Source organism: Pygoscelis adeliae, unplaced genomic scaffold, assembly GCF_000699105.1.
Source record: "Pygoscelis adeliae isolate BGI_AS28 unplaced genomic scaffold, ASM69910v1 Scaffold52, whole genome shotgun sequence".
NCBI classification, from domain to species: domain Eukaryota; kingdom Metazoa; phylum Chordata; class Aves; order Sphenisciformes; family Spheniscidae; genus Pygoscelis; species Pygoscelis adeliae.
In genome coordinates this window covers 439,091-452,965 of record NW_008824285.1, presented here as the reverse complement: position 1 = coordinate 452,965, position 13,875 = coordinate 439,091, and the positions used below count along the sequence as shown (strand labels likewise).

At 45.3% G+C, this 13,875-nt stretch overlaps 1 protein-coding gene across 1 annotated transcript in view; it reads left to right on the top strand.

Moving 5' to 3' along the window:
* Window positions 1-12,626, top strand: part of ERLIN2 (ER lipid raft associated 2) — a 17,101-nt gene extending 4,475 nt beyond the window's left edge. The window contains exons 2-10 of the mRNA XM_009318628.1: window positions 222-280; window positions 783-844; window positions 1,749-1,874; window positions 3,847-3,920; window positions 4,345-4,403; window positions 5,683-5,774; window positions 6,120-6,209; window positions 8,500-8,579; window positions 9,700-12,626. Of these exons, the coding sequence (XP_009316903.1) occupies window positions 222-280; window positions 783-844; window positions 1,749-1,874; window positions 3,847-3,920; window positions 4,345-4,403; window positions 5,683-5,774; window positions 6,120-6,209; window positions 8,500-8,579; window positions 9,700-9,909 (852 nt within the window). The 3' untranslated portion in view covers window positions 9,910-12,626. The remainder of the gene's footprint in view (window positions 1-221; window positions 281-782; window positions 845-1,748; window positions 1,875-3,846; window positions 3,921-4,344; window positions 4,404-5,682; window positions 5,775-6,119; window positions 6,210-8,499; window positions 8,580-9,699) is intronic.
* The last annotated feature ends 1,249 nt before the right edge of the window (window positions 12,627-13,875 follow it).

Sequence of the window (13,875 nt, the reverse complement as noted above, 5' to 3'; positions counted from 1 at the left end):
GCGTGTGCTTGTGCCCGGTACCGGGGGAGAAGCGGCTGTCGGACTGTCCCGCTGAGCTTTGCACGAGGGACCGAGCGAGGCAGGTTCGGCTCTTGCTTTCAGTGGCCTTCTCGAGGGGTGCGAGGGGGAGGTGAGGGCAGAAACCTGCGGCTGTTTTATATGCATATAAGCGAGCGGGATTTGCGCGGGGAAGAGCCTGTCTCTTAAGCCTCTTTTCTTAAATCTCTCTTCAGACCACGCTGCAGACAGATGAGGTGAAAAATGTTCCCTGTGGTACCAGGTGAGATGTTCAGCTGTTACCCCCCGCAGTCCTTCGGTTTTGCTAGAAACCTTTCCATCCTTTCCCGTTTTCCCCCCACCGCTTGCTCCAGCGCGCTTTAAAACGCGTAGATTTGTTTTTGTGGTCTGGATTTCCCACCGCCGCCCCAGCTGAAGTCGGTGGAAGGCTCTGTGATGCGTCGCCCAAGCTGATGAGCCCTGCCGGGGTGGTGTATGTGCAGCCGTCCCCAGTGTCCGCACGCGGTTTTCCAAGCCTGGGCCTACGTTTCGTGATCCGGTTTCTGGAGACGTGTAACTGAAACCAGGAGCCCGGTGCAAGGAGCGGGGCGTTGCGGGGTTTGCCAGAGTGCCGCAGCGGTGCTGCACGGCCTGGTGTGGATGCCGTGCTCAGCCCGCTAGAGGGGAGTGTCCTCCGCTCAGAGCTGCCCGGCTGCACAGGCAGAGCGCTTGGCCTCCAGCAAACTTCTTTTTTTTTTTTTTCCTCCTTTTTCTTCCTTTCACAGCGGAGGAGTGATGATTTATTTTGACAGAATTGAGGTGGTGAATTTCCTCATCCAGAGTGCAGGTGAGTTCTTCCCCTGTGACCCTGCAAATCCTGCCGTCCAGAGTTGCTTGTGCCCCTCCTGCTAGTGTGAGATGAGGTGAAGAGGCTGTGCGTGGTTGTGCTTTGACTGGGAGCTGGGGCGTACCATGGATATTCCCCTGTGTACCTTGTAAAGCTCTGTACTTCCTGGGCGTAAACTTTAAACCAGCTCTCCCAGGCGTTTTGTGTGTTTATTATTTCTTGCACGTACTTGTTCTGTGCTGCTAGTTGCTTCGCTAATACCTGAATACCATCCATCGCTCTTATTGTTTGTATGATTATGGCCCCACTGGGCTTTATGCTTCAGTCAAGAACTTCTGATTTGAATAACGAGGTGTGCGAGAGGTAGGGGAGACGAGGTGTCTGTGAGCAGAAGGCTGCCTCTGAGGCCCAAGGAGAATGACCTGTGCAGCCTTTTTTCCAAATTCTTTGACTTTTTTTTAACATCCTGTTGGTTACAAGTGTGGTATAACCGCCTGGCTCCTGGGTGGCCTGCTTTGAGACCTCTGTTTTATGCCGACTGCAGGATGCCCTTCCCTCGCTGTGCGTAGACCACACGGTCTCTGTATTCTGCAGCTCAGACACAACCCATGCGTATTTGCAGAGTGTGTAGAGAGGGCTGTTACTAGTTAGACGTCCTTCTGTTTACAAAGCATGTGACAGAATATTGGTTAGGGTGTTACGAAATACTAGCAATAAATAAAACTCCCCGAACAAACTATTTGTGGTGCAGGCTTCCCTTGTGGGTGCATTCCTCGCTTCAGATTGGCACTGCAGCTCTTGCTGCCGTGACTGAGCCATAAGGTTTTCACTGCAAGTGCTCAGCCCAACCCGAGACACCCCTCCATCCCAGCTGTTAACACTGGTTTCTCTTCTTCCTTTGTAGTATACGACATAGTGAAGAACTATACCGCTGACTATGACAAAGCTCTCATCTTCAACAAGATTCACCATGAGCTGAACCAGTTCTGCAGTGTCCACACGCTGCAGGAGGTCTACATTGAGCTGTTCGGTGAGCTGCCCCTCTGACCTTTCGTTGTTGGATTGATGGCTCCTTGAGTGATGTTCCTGATGGCTATTTGCATGGTCTGTCGGTGCAGAAGTCACTTCCCCCAACTGATGGGCTTTTCACCTATTAATCCAGTGTCTGCTCTGTTTGGAATCAGGATTGTTAACCAGCTACCATCATTTACTCCTTGTTATCTTTTGGTGCTGAGTGCTTCAGTATGTTGTAACGAAAAAAAACCCAATCCCAAACCTGCCAGTAGGAGCGGAGGGCTTTAGGGAAAAAGGGAGCGGTAATTCTGCGGCGTTCTTTGTGTGTTTAGCAAATGTGACTTGTTGAATCAGTCACAGGGTTTGCTAGTCCGTGTGGAAAAGCGAGTCTTCTGCTCTTTGCTGTTACAAAAAGTGTGAGCAAGCACTCCCTGGCCTGCGGGTTTGATTAGCTTTGTGTCATGCACATGGCTGCAGTGCCCGGGCACTGCGAGTGAGCGCTGAAAATGGGACTGCTTGGCAAGGGCCTGCCGACCTTCCCTCCCTCGCTTCAGGGCACTGGGAAATCAGGCAGCACAGAGGCCGGGAGAGCACGTTGCAAGAGACTGTCTGAAGAAAAGGTGTGGTTTCTTGGTAGAAATAGACCAGTCAATGCCAGGGCTGAGTGTTTTGTTTATGGCTTTGAACTAACAAGAAATCCCTTCCAGTGTTTCAGCACTACAGCAGTGCTGACTGCGGGCGAAGTGTTGCTGTGAATGTTTTTGGACCCCAAATGGACAGAATTTGTGCCTGAAAGAACACAGGGTGTTTGCAGACTCCTGTTCTCTGTTCAGACTGGGCTTTCCAAGAAGCCTGGCTTTCTGCTTTCTGACAGGCCTCTGCACAAGATGCAGAACTGGGGCTCAGTTCCCCTCCGGTTCCTTTTTGGGACTGCTGGCGGGTGTACTGGTTCTTTGGCGATGGAGTCTCCAGATGTCGGCAGCTGCTGACGACAACTGTTTGAAATGGACTCAAAGCCAGTGATTTCCACAGAAGGAACTTGTATAAACTCCCGTGTAACTCTTTGTTTGAGCTGAATGTTTTCTGGCTCAGGAGTTCTGAAATGGGGCACAGCCCATTTCGAGCAGACTTATGTCATTCTCTGCCCCCACATCTGCAAGCAGGTGGAGGAAACTGATAACAGCTGTTTCCTAAACTCCTGGCTGAACTTCATTATGAGTGTGAGTTCCAGATAGCTAAACTGGGACCAAAGCAAATAATCAAGGAGTGCGATGTGATCGCTTTCAAGGCCATTACGTTTTTATTTTCCCTTTGCACTTCTCAGCAGGCCCCAGCTGGAAACGCTGCTATCCTTAGAGCTTTTCATTGAAGCAGGGTTTTGGTTTGTACTTCCTTTTGAAATTCCTTAGCTACGCTGGAATTAACTGTTATCCATTGAGCCAAACAGACGTTACGGATGATTTTTTTTTTTTTTTTTTTTTTGCAGCCTATTAAAATAACTAATGCAGCCATTTCACATTTCTGCCTTTCCATTTTCTTTGTCTCCTGCTGGCACAAATGCAGTTCCTAATCTGTCACGATTTAGCTGGACCACATTACTTCGGGATCTAGTTGGGAAGATATCAATGGGGAAGTGGGTTAGAGCACAGATTCTTTTATCGTAAAGATGCTAATTCTGGCTCGGAAAGATTCCAGACTGCAGGTTATGGGAAACTGGAAAAAGTTTCATTTTATGCCTGACATGTTCCTGTAGCCTGTCCCAAGCGTTTGCCACTAGTCAATGCTGCCTGACTTGCTGGGAGAGATGGGAACCTGCCTTGGGGTCAGGGATGGTTTTTCTCAGCCCAGCACTTCTACATCAAACTTACATTTGTACTTACTTTCCAGGAATAAGAAATCTGAGCCATTCCAGCTAATTCTGTACTTGTTGACAGCAAGCTGCTTTGCAGGGTTTTTAGTTACCTTTTTTTTTCTCCCCCCCCAATCAGATCAGATTGATGAAAACCTTAAACTGGCCTTGCAGCAAGACCTAACGACAATGGCCCCTGGATTAATTATACAGGTAATCAGGATTCCACTTTGAGATGTCTAAGGTGCAGATCGTAGGGAGGGGTAAGGGCTAAAAGGAAATAGGAAGCTGTGAAACTTCTTTAGAAAATTGCTTTATAATACAGACTTTGTTTAACTTGAGGAATGAGAACAGTGTCCCTTCCATCCCCTCTTAGCTTCGATGTGTTGGGTTTCTTTTGGTGTTATTCTGGGTACTGGTTTACCCAGGTTATAATCTCCTGTCATGTCAGGAGATCATTCAGTCCTACGTTTGCTCTGTGGAGTTTGGACCTGGTCACAATTTCTGCGACATGGGAAAGCTTTGTGTGGCAGAGCATGCCCTAAATGTTAGCTCCCCCATCCTCTGCAGCCTCAGCGGCCATTTGGCTTTTGATTGTTGGCTGCTTGCCTATGTTTTCTTCGGTCTCTCTTTCCAGGCAGTTCGAGTTACAAAGCCAAACATCCCTGAAACAATCCGGAGGAATTATGAGCTCATGTAAGTGCCTGAGACTTGGACCTTTGTGTTACCAAAAAGAATCGGTCATCCAGATTAATGTGTTTTCACAGCATGCAGTGATCGGAGTGCCCTCTGCCAGGCCTGCTCTCAGCCTCGTGCTGCCATTCAGAAGGGGTCTGGTGAGGCTGCACCAGATGAGCACGTGTCTGTTACTGTAAGCGGCTGGCAGGTCACTGCTGAGTTAGAAGGTATTTCTCCATTTTGAACACTTCAGCACAAATTATTTGCCTAGGGGCTCCTTCCTCTTGACACTGGCCCTATTTTAAAGAGGCCTCCCAGAATGTGTGAGTGACTGGCAGGTGGATAGATTCCACCACTAATCCTGTTGTTTGACTAGGATGGAGAAACTGTTGATTCAACAGGCTGGAGACTTGCAAAGCTTTGAAATAACTTTCTTTAATAGCACTTGACATACTGATCCCTTTTCAATGCTCTGAGCCAGCTGCCTTCTCTTGCACTTGATCATTCAGGAATGCTTATATTCTCTGAGCGCCCTGCCAACAGAGTCTGTGTAGGCCAGAATAAGATCCCTCTTGTCCATTTTGCTTCCCTAGCATTTCATATGACCTTTTGGTATCATGGTAAGTCATGGGTGGTATGGTCATGATAGGCAGAATCCCAAATGAGCCTGTTATCTGTTGCCATAAATACAGCAGGATATGTACTGAAAGAGACTCGTTCTTGACTCTAATCTCTCTTCCCTGATTGGGAGCAGAGGCAGAGTCTTTTCTTTATATACGCTCTTTTAAAACTTCTTAGTGTATGTACAAAACAGTAAGATAGAAAAGGCTTTAGCAGGTAAAACGCACAGAGCCATTTGATGGAATGAAGGGTGATTTCAAGGCTGTGTACTTCCAAATGAAGAAGAATAACTGTCTGTGAGGGCAAGGCTTTTACAGGATTTTAATTTCTTACTTTGTTTAAATAATTTCCTCATTAACAGTAGCCCAAAAAACTTAGATGTGTATGGTCTGTGACCCGCCTCTTGTAGAAGGCATTATGGCAGCCTGCAGAGAGTAGTAGGGAGTGTTTCACGCTGACTTGACTGAAAAGCCTTCCTGCTGTGGAGGGGAGGAAAAGACGCTTTGGTTTAGAAAAAGAGCTCTCTGTGTGCAGGTACATGCACTCACTTTCCTGATTGCTGCCTGCCCTAAACACGTGCTTGAAGGACTGAGCCGACAGCTCGTCCTGGAGATGTGGTAGGCCACACCACTTCAGTAAGCTCATGTTTTGTAACTGGCTTCTTCCGGCTCACTAGGGAGAGTGAGAAGACAAAGCTGCTGATAGCAGCACAGAAGCAGAAGGTGGTGGAGAAGGAAGCAGAGACAGAAAGGAAGAAAGCCCTCATCGGTCTGTATGTCTTTGCTTGAAGGCAGTAATTATAAGGGGGTGCGGTGGGGTGGACAGCAAAAAGAACCCAGACACTGGGGAGGGATGCACCTGGTTCACTGTTGGGTGATCTCTCTGCTGCATCTGTTTGCTGCTGATCTGAAACTCTTCCAGAGAAACTCGAGTTTTTCAGGTGGGTTCCAGCTTTGCCCACAAATGTAGACTGATGCCTTCTGAGGGCTGAAAATTCTTCCCACAATTTATTTCCACCAGAAGGGGGTGGTGAGGACTTTTCATGGGTGAAGTTGCTTCTGGCATTAGGAAGAGTGCGTGATGACAATGTGGATATGTTCTTTTTCATTTCAGAGGCAGAAAAAATTGCACAAGTTGCCGAAATAACTTACGGACAGAAAGTGATGGAAAAGGAAACGGAGAAGCGAATTTCAGAGATTGAAGGTGAGTGGTGAGCTTTCCAATAAGTAAATGTTCTGTGGTGAATTTTATCTAAAGATCATGAAGCAGTTCACCATGGAGTTAAGTAGTTCTTGAAGTGTGTGTATTGACTCTGTTCTTCAATCCAAGCTGACATTCACAGGGGTGAAGTTACTGGTCTGAAGTCTTTCATTTTAGCCCATGTGCGTGGTACCTTATGTAGTTTTTGCACTGCAGTTCTGAATAAGTGTGTCTGAATACTCAGATTCTCCTAACATTTTCACAGCCTATTTTGCAGTGGAGTTTTCAGGGGGGCAGATGAGTCAGGATAGTAGAAGGCATTCAAGATACTTGGGCAATGACAAAGTTAGTGAAGCTTGACTCCAGATTCTTAGGTGATTCTTCATATAACACGAGCGCAGGAAGTATAGTTGTCACAAGTACGGAGGAAGGGAATGGCAGGCTGGTGTCTTCCTAAAAGAAGTCATGCCAGGTTTTGGATAATGGCTGCAGACTCTCACAGAGAAGTGGAAGCATCCTAACATATTACTGTGCAATCTTGTGGGGGCAGACACCTCCCTTTGTTATCTGCAATAGGGTAGGGTTGTGGAAGTTTCTATCCTTTTCTTGCTTAGGATTCTTCTAGAACCTGTCCCTTGCTTGGAGGGAAGAAGAGGTATGCAAATTTACCTTTAGTTTTTTGTGTAGTGTGAAATATTTAGAAAACAAAGTCTGACTGTTTACACACTCTGCAACAGCGGGGGTCTGTTATGTAGCTTCCAACTCCTAAAGCTTGAGAGAAGGGGAGGGGGAGCTGCTTCTTTTGAAAATGTAGTATTTTGCTTTAACCAATAAATCTGTAATATCTCTGTTTAGTTTGCATTTTTGCTTTTTCAATCCTCCTTTAGTTTTGCAGTAACTACTTTTAGGAACTAGGATTGACCAGAGGCAGGAATAGGAGCGCTTCTTTGCAGCCTGTGCTTCTTGAAACTCTCTTTCTCAAGGTGATCTTTCTAGGAGGTTGTACTGTTAAGTTAAGAAGATGTTCCCCCCACCCATCTGATACAATGCTTTGTCAAGCAAATTCCAGGACGTGAAAAGGGGTCTGCATTTCCAGCTCAGAGTGGCAAGGCCCTATTTTCAATTACATTCATTATAGGCCCTGTCAAGCTTTGCAGAAGGCCACTGAGGAGCCAATTAAGAGTTTTACAGATCAGCAGCTTCTCATTAAGAAGTTCTTCACAGAAATACAATGGGTTTTATTTCTTATAAATGTGTGTCACCGGGTGTCAGGCCTTCAGTTCAACTCTGCTGGCAGAGGATTCCTGTCTCCCTCATTCTTTCTAGTGTCTCTGACTGGGACCGCTCTTTTTAGCCAAAAGAGAGGAAGTTGCAGGCCAAACCATCCAATTGCTTACGTGATTTTTAAGTGTAGCAGCTCACAGGATTCCCTGCTAGTATAGGTAAACAAACGGTTTATCCAGCTGTGCAACTCTCAAATCCAGACCGGCATGTATTACAGTCGTGTGGCTCCCTGTCATAGAAGGAATGTCAGGAGATCACATTGAACCAGCCAGATGACGCTCATCGTAGCCTTAACATGGTGGCCTGATATCACATCATTATCATTGGATAGATAAAAAGTCAGAAGGAAAAAAAAGGAGTGCAATACAGAAAGGGGGAGTGTTTCTTCCCTTAAATGTCTTTGCTAGGAGCCAGGGAATTTCAGTATCCTGCAGGATCAGACCCTTTCGCAATTGTTGATATTGCAGAGAAACAGCTCTCCAACATCTGTCCAAGGGGCAGAGCCTGTAAAGGTTAAAATCGCCTGCCTCTACGTGCCAGAATCTTAACCTCAATATCCCGGGCAAAATCCCATCTGGGGAATTGCATTCACAGTCACAGACTTCATCTGTAGAGCAGTCTGCTAGGCTGTTCTTGGAGTCCTGTGCAAATGTCATGGGTAAATACCACTTCTGCAGTGGAACAGTTGCTGCGTTTTGAGCACGAGAGTTAGTGGCTGGGTAGAGAAGGAAAAGGGGTGTTAGCCCGGGTAATAAAAACCTTATGTTTATAAAATGCTTTGAGGTCTTCAGTTGCAGATGCAATTTACTTATTTAATGCTATCATCCTGCAGCGTTTTAGATGTAAATTGATATCCCATTTCTGGGTTTCCCATTTTGTTCCCTCTTTACCCTTGTATCCCGTACAGTTTAGATGTGATGCTGGCCACTTTAAAAAGTTTCCAGCTGCAAATGGTGCTAACGTGGCTGGAAATAAAAATTTGAATATGAGAGCATGTGTTTTCTTCCAGATGCTGCATTTCTTGCAAGAGAGAAGGCAAGAGCTGATGCTGAATGCTACACTGCTATGAAAGTAGCCGAGGCTAACAAGGTATTGTTATCTCCTTATGCTGTGCCTTGAAGCAGGGCTCTTTACATTAGGCTGTATAGAAGCACTCGGCAAAAGAGCAGTCTGTGTTTATTGTTTGCTTGTTGTGTCTCATTGTTTAAGATAAAAAGCAAAACAAAACCATCTCCTCTCAGAAAAGTTTTCACTGAGCCTGAAACAATTAGATCCTTATTTGCAAACTCATTTCCTTCTCTGGACAGATAAATTTATGTCAGGATACATGAAATACCTGGTCATCTCTGGAGACAGCTCTGTTAGATGCTAATGGGGCACTGGCTCCCTCTGTAGATAGAATATCAGTTTCAGTGTTGGCCTTTCACGCTGTTGTAATCAGAAATGTCGATTCATTCCAATCTGCAAGCTGGCAAGCAATCAAAGCAGGGAGATCTCTAGAGTGACAGGCAGGCTTAGAGTAAGCAAGCGTTCAGGTAAAGAACAAATGGAGCTGATCTTGTACACCAAACTAGCCTGGCAAAGCCTTGGTCTTGCAAAAGAAAAAAAAAAAAACAAAGAAAAAAAACCCAACTGGAAACAGAGAAATTATATGGATAGAACTGCCAGGCTCGTTATTGCCTGCAGCAAGTTCCCAGGACATCCCAGCAGGAAGACTTTCTGTTTTGTAAGGGTCAGTGAGAATGGACAGAGGTCTGGGATGTTTGTGCACAAGTTTTGTCCCAGTTATTCTATCCTCTCTGTTATAATGTCATTATCCTGAACGAATGAGCTCTGCTCTCGGACAACACACTCGTCAATCTACTCTCTGGAAAAAAGCCAGTTGTATTTTTCTTTCCAGTAGCTTGCATTGCAAGGGCTTTCAATGAGTTATGTGCTTTCGAGCATCTCCATCTCCGGTACATTTGGACTGAACGTTTCCCCAGCTGCTTCCACCACTTTCTCATTTTGCCATTTAGTTGCTGGGATTTAGAGCTTCACTTAGGCATACTGAAAGAGAGCCTTCTTCTGGGCACTCCATCGTTTCAGCTGAAGAGAGGATGAGCATGCCTGCTAGTGTTGTGGTAAAGTGGATGCCTCATATGCTCATGACAGAAACTTGCTTTTGACTGAATCCGAGCTGTTGGTGATCTGTTTTCTTTTTGTGCAGCTGAAGTTAACTCCTGAGTACTTGCAGCTGATGAAATACAAGGCTATCGCAGCAAACAGCAAGATATATTTTGGCAAAGATATTCCCAACATGTTCATGGACTATGCAGGAAGCCAGACCAAATTTGCAGAGGGACTGGCAGAAGGAATCCAAGAAGAGGATGGGGCAGGAACCAGTGAGGACACAAAACTACTTCATAACGTCAACTGAAAAGATTTCTGTTCATTTTATATCAAAAGAAACATGAACTGGGAAGTTCCTTTTCGTTTTTCCCCTTTCCTTTACTGAAAGAGATGAATCAGACTTAATCCTTTCACTCTTTTGTATGACAATTAGACACAAAGACTCTGATATTTATGGGGTGTTTTTTTCTGGTAACTTCTAAGCAGCCAGCTCCAGGTATGTCTTCTAGGTGCACCTCTCCCTGCTCTTGGACATACAGACCAAATTATTCTGGAGAGGCTAGCTAGACTATCTGTTCTGCAGCCAGCTTAGATGGGTACTTAGTTTTGGATTGATACGGTTTGTAGCAGTTGGAAGTAAAGAAATTTTGAGGTTTTGGAGGGAGGCGAATTGCTGCTACAACTTGTTGTTTTGTTTTTTTTTCTTGTTGGAAATTTCGAGTACTTTATTTCAAACCCCTTTTAAAAAAAGGTGCTAGACTTTTGTACACTAAGTGTGTCTGCTTGACGGTCCGGACCTTGTCCAAACGGCAGGTTACTGCCCGTTGTGTGGGGGTGCTGGGAGGATCTAACAGCCTGTGTTTATGCTCCATGTCCGTCCTGAGTGCAGGGTGTAGCAAATGCCCAAAACCACCTTTTACTGAGGTCTGAGCCGATGTGTTTTGCCTTCGTAGGGCAGCTGAGACCACGTGCACAGTGAGTTGCAAAGTTCAGCTGCAATCCTGCAGGTTACCTAGTTACCGTGGGGGGATCTAAGCCTTAGACCATGTGTCACGCAGGTAGTGGCCTAAACTGTTCGTTTTCTGCATCTTAACACTGGTTTGTTTTCCATTTGTCGTATTTGGGGAGGGCAAAGGGGAGTCTGTGTTCTGAGGCTTTTGCCAGCAGTTTAGCTGCTAGGTGAGGGGTGCAAGCGTGCTGATGGAGGCGGTGTCCTGCCAGTGGATAACCGGACTTGATTTTCAGTGAAACCAGACTGCAGGCATGGTACTTGTCACAGTCGTCATAGTTAGAAAAACTAGGGAGAAAAGAATTTTTGTCTCAGGGACCCTGACTTTGCAAAAAGCCTTGCTGGCGAGTAACTGCTTGAGTGACTAGTCCCATGGTCGTTACAGTACATTATCTGCCTCTGCAAGACCAACTGGATTTCAGTGTTTACGGTGTCTTATTAGAAAGAGGACATTCAGGTAAATTGAAATGAATGGAACCGAGTTACTGTTGGGTTTGGGGTTTTTTTCTGAATAGACCTGGTGAAAGGAAAATTTACTAGTAGCACGGGACACAAAACATCATACTGAAAAGTCACAGGGCAAAGAAAAGAACCTCTTGTCTCTGAACTGTCCAAAGATAAATTTTCCTTTTTCGTTCAGAACAATGCTATATAACGTACCTTTCACTTCAGAAAACTGATTAATTCTTCACATACCAGATGCAAAGAGGTAATAGAGTTTTGTTTTGCACACATGCAGAACTTTGAGGGGGTGTTAAAGACAAAAGTTCAGGCCTAGAAAGAACATTTTTTTTTTTTTCCCTCTCCCTAATCCATCTGCCACTTGGCAGGAGAGCCTGTTTATTAATTGGTGTTACAATTTGCGGCCAACATACTAATATGAGATGACGCAAGTGTAAGTGCTAGCTTTAGTTGTCAGAGACCAGCCTATTGCATTTACAATCTTGTGCCCCAGATGCTTGCTACCTACTACACTTGGTTTCACTCTTCAGTGTTTTAAATATGCATTAGTCTTTTTAATAAGGCAATCACACTAAGATAGAAATCTGATGAATTTCAGCTGCTCGTTCCAGTATTCTTACTTCAGTTCTCTTTTCCCTGTTAAGAGAATGACTATTGATACTTGAAATGCAAAATAAAAGATAAGCATCAGGTTCTGCTGGAGGAAAGTCCCATCTCCTCTGTGTCGTCTTTATATTTGTTGGAAAATACGAGCTAAGGGAAGTTCCATCTCCAGACCTATGTGCTACATTAAACAACACAGCAGTCAAAAAATTGCATCAATAGGTAGGCTGTAATATTACTGACTTTTATAAATAGATCTCTGCAGGAAGATTATGAACAGGGAACAGCAGAAACTTAGGAATGAGGTAATAGTACCTAAACTTTGAGGATGATCTCATTTGGGACTGTTCTACATTCATGTTTGAGATTTCCACTGGTAACTAAAACCTACTTTTTACACGAGTATTTTTCACTAATGAAAAGACCCAAATAAGTCAAAGTGGTGTTACAAAGTATGGTTTTGTTTGATTTCACGGTAAGACAATAGTTTGGAATAAATAGGTCTTAATGATTTTTTTTAATTGAAAACATTACTGCTAAAGTATTCTTGTAATTTAGTTAAATTGTAATAAGAGTGAAAAAAGCAAAAACAAAGTTGAAATCATACCTGTCTTCACATGCCAAAATCCATTGTTGCATTTTCATTCAGGTTTCTTCATTAATTTTCCAGAGTAGATCTGTCACTACATGTAAATCTTTATTCTATCTATCTCTCTAACTGACATTTTGTCCTAATTTCCATAATCTGAAATCTTGAAATGAAGATCTAAGTTTTAAAACCACTCTGTATAACAAAGAAAATACAGGCTCGTGGCACTGCTGATACCTGAGAATTGCTGGCGGGAGCATGGTAATGCTTTACCAGTACAGTCCTTGATCTTCTTACGTATTGAATTAAAAGCCTTTTTATTTTGGTATTTGCTATGACAATAAAATGGCCTTCAATTTTAATATCAGTCTCTTTTTTTTTTTTTTTCATGGATAACCTTTAACACAACGTGTAGACTTATTTGCAGGGGAAGATTTAGCGGGGGTAACATCGAGGCTGCTGCTGCTCCAGTGGGAGAGCGTGGACCGGCGCTGTGCTGGCAGACGCGCGCCTGCGCTGCTACACGGTGCCAGCTCTCCCTTTCCAGGGAGCAGGAGAGAGGAAAGCGGAGCTCCGGCAGAAGAAGAGGGGCAGAGGTGTCTGTGTCGGCTCGGCAGCCAGCCGAGGAACGCTGCAAGTGTCTTTCGGCCCCGCTTTGCTAATCGGATTGGTGGAAAAACACGGTGACAAGACTTCAGTGGCAAATATCTAGGATCTGGTAAAGTTTGCAGAAAATCATTGTCATGTTTTACCAGACAAAGGGCAGGAACCTTCTGGGTATTTTTAAACAGCTGTGTAAATACTGTCATTGCTCAGAATATGGGGAGGGAGAGCAAGTTCTGCACATTAAGGCAAATATTTTAGTTAATGGGTTCCAGCTGGCAGTCTCCTGTTCTTTCCATCTGACTTGCCGCGATAAAGGCTGGCATTGTCCGCGGCGCTGGGGCCTCCCGCGCCCCGTGGCTTCTCCGGCTGCGTGGCTGCCACGGGTGGCTGCGGAGCTTTGTGGCTGCGCTCCAAGCGCTCCCCACCGCCCGTCCCGACCTTCACAGCCGCTTGCTCAAACAGGGCGTGCAGAACACGCGGTGTCGCCTGCCCTGGTTTTATGATGGTTTTTTTTCTGAAATAACCGAAATTTGCGCCTGTTTGAGACTGTTCTTCATGCAGGTGGGAAGAACATAATTTTTGGGGGGCGGGTTGTGGCCTTTTTTTGGTTTGGGGGTGCTTTTTCTTGGAGTATGCAAGGTATGTGGGTCAAAATGAGTTCTGCAGCGTCGCCGCGATGGGCAGTACTCGCCCGCTGAACAAACAAGGCTCTTGGCTGCCGGGTTTCCTGAAGAAGAGGAGGCTGAGGGGAGACCTCATCGCTCTCTACAACCACCGGAAAGGAGGCTGTAGCGAGGGGGGGGTCGGTCTCTTCTCCAAAGTAACAAGTGACAGGACGAGAGGAAACGGCCTCAAGTTGCGCCAGGGGAGGTTTAGATTGGACACGAGGAAAAATTTCTTTACTGAAAGAGTGGTTAACCATTGGAACAGGCTGCCCAGGGAAGTGGTGGAGTCACCATCCCTGGAAGTATTTAAAAGACGTGTAGATGAGGCGCTGAGGGACA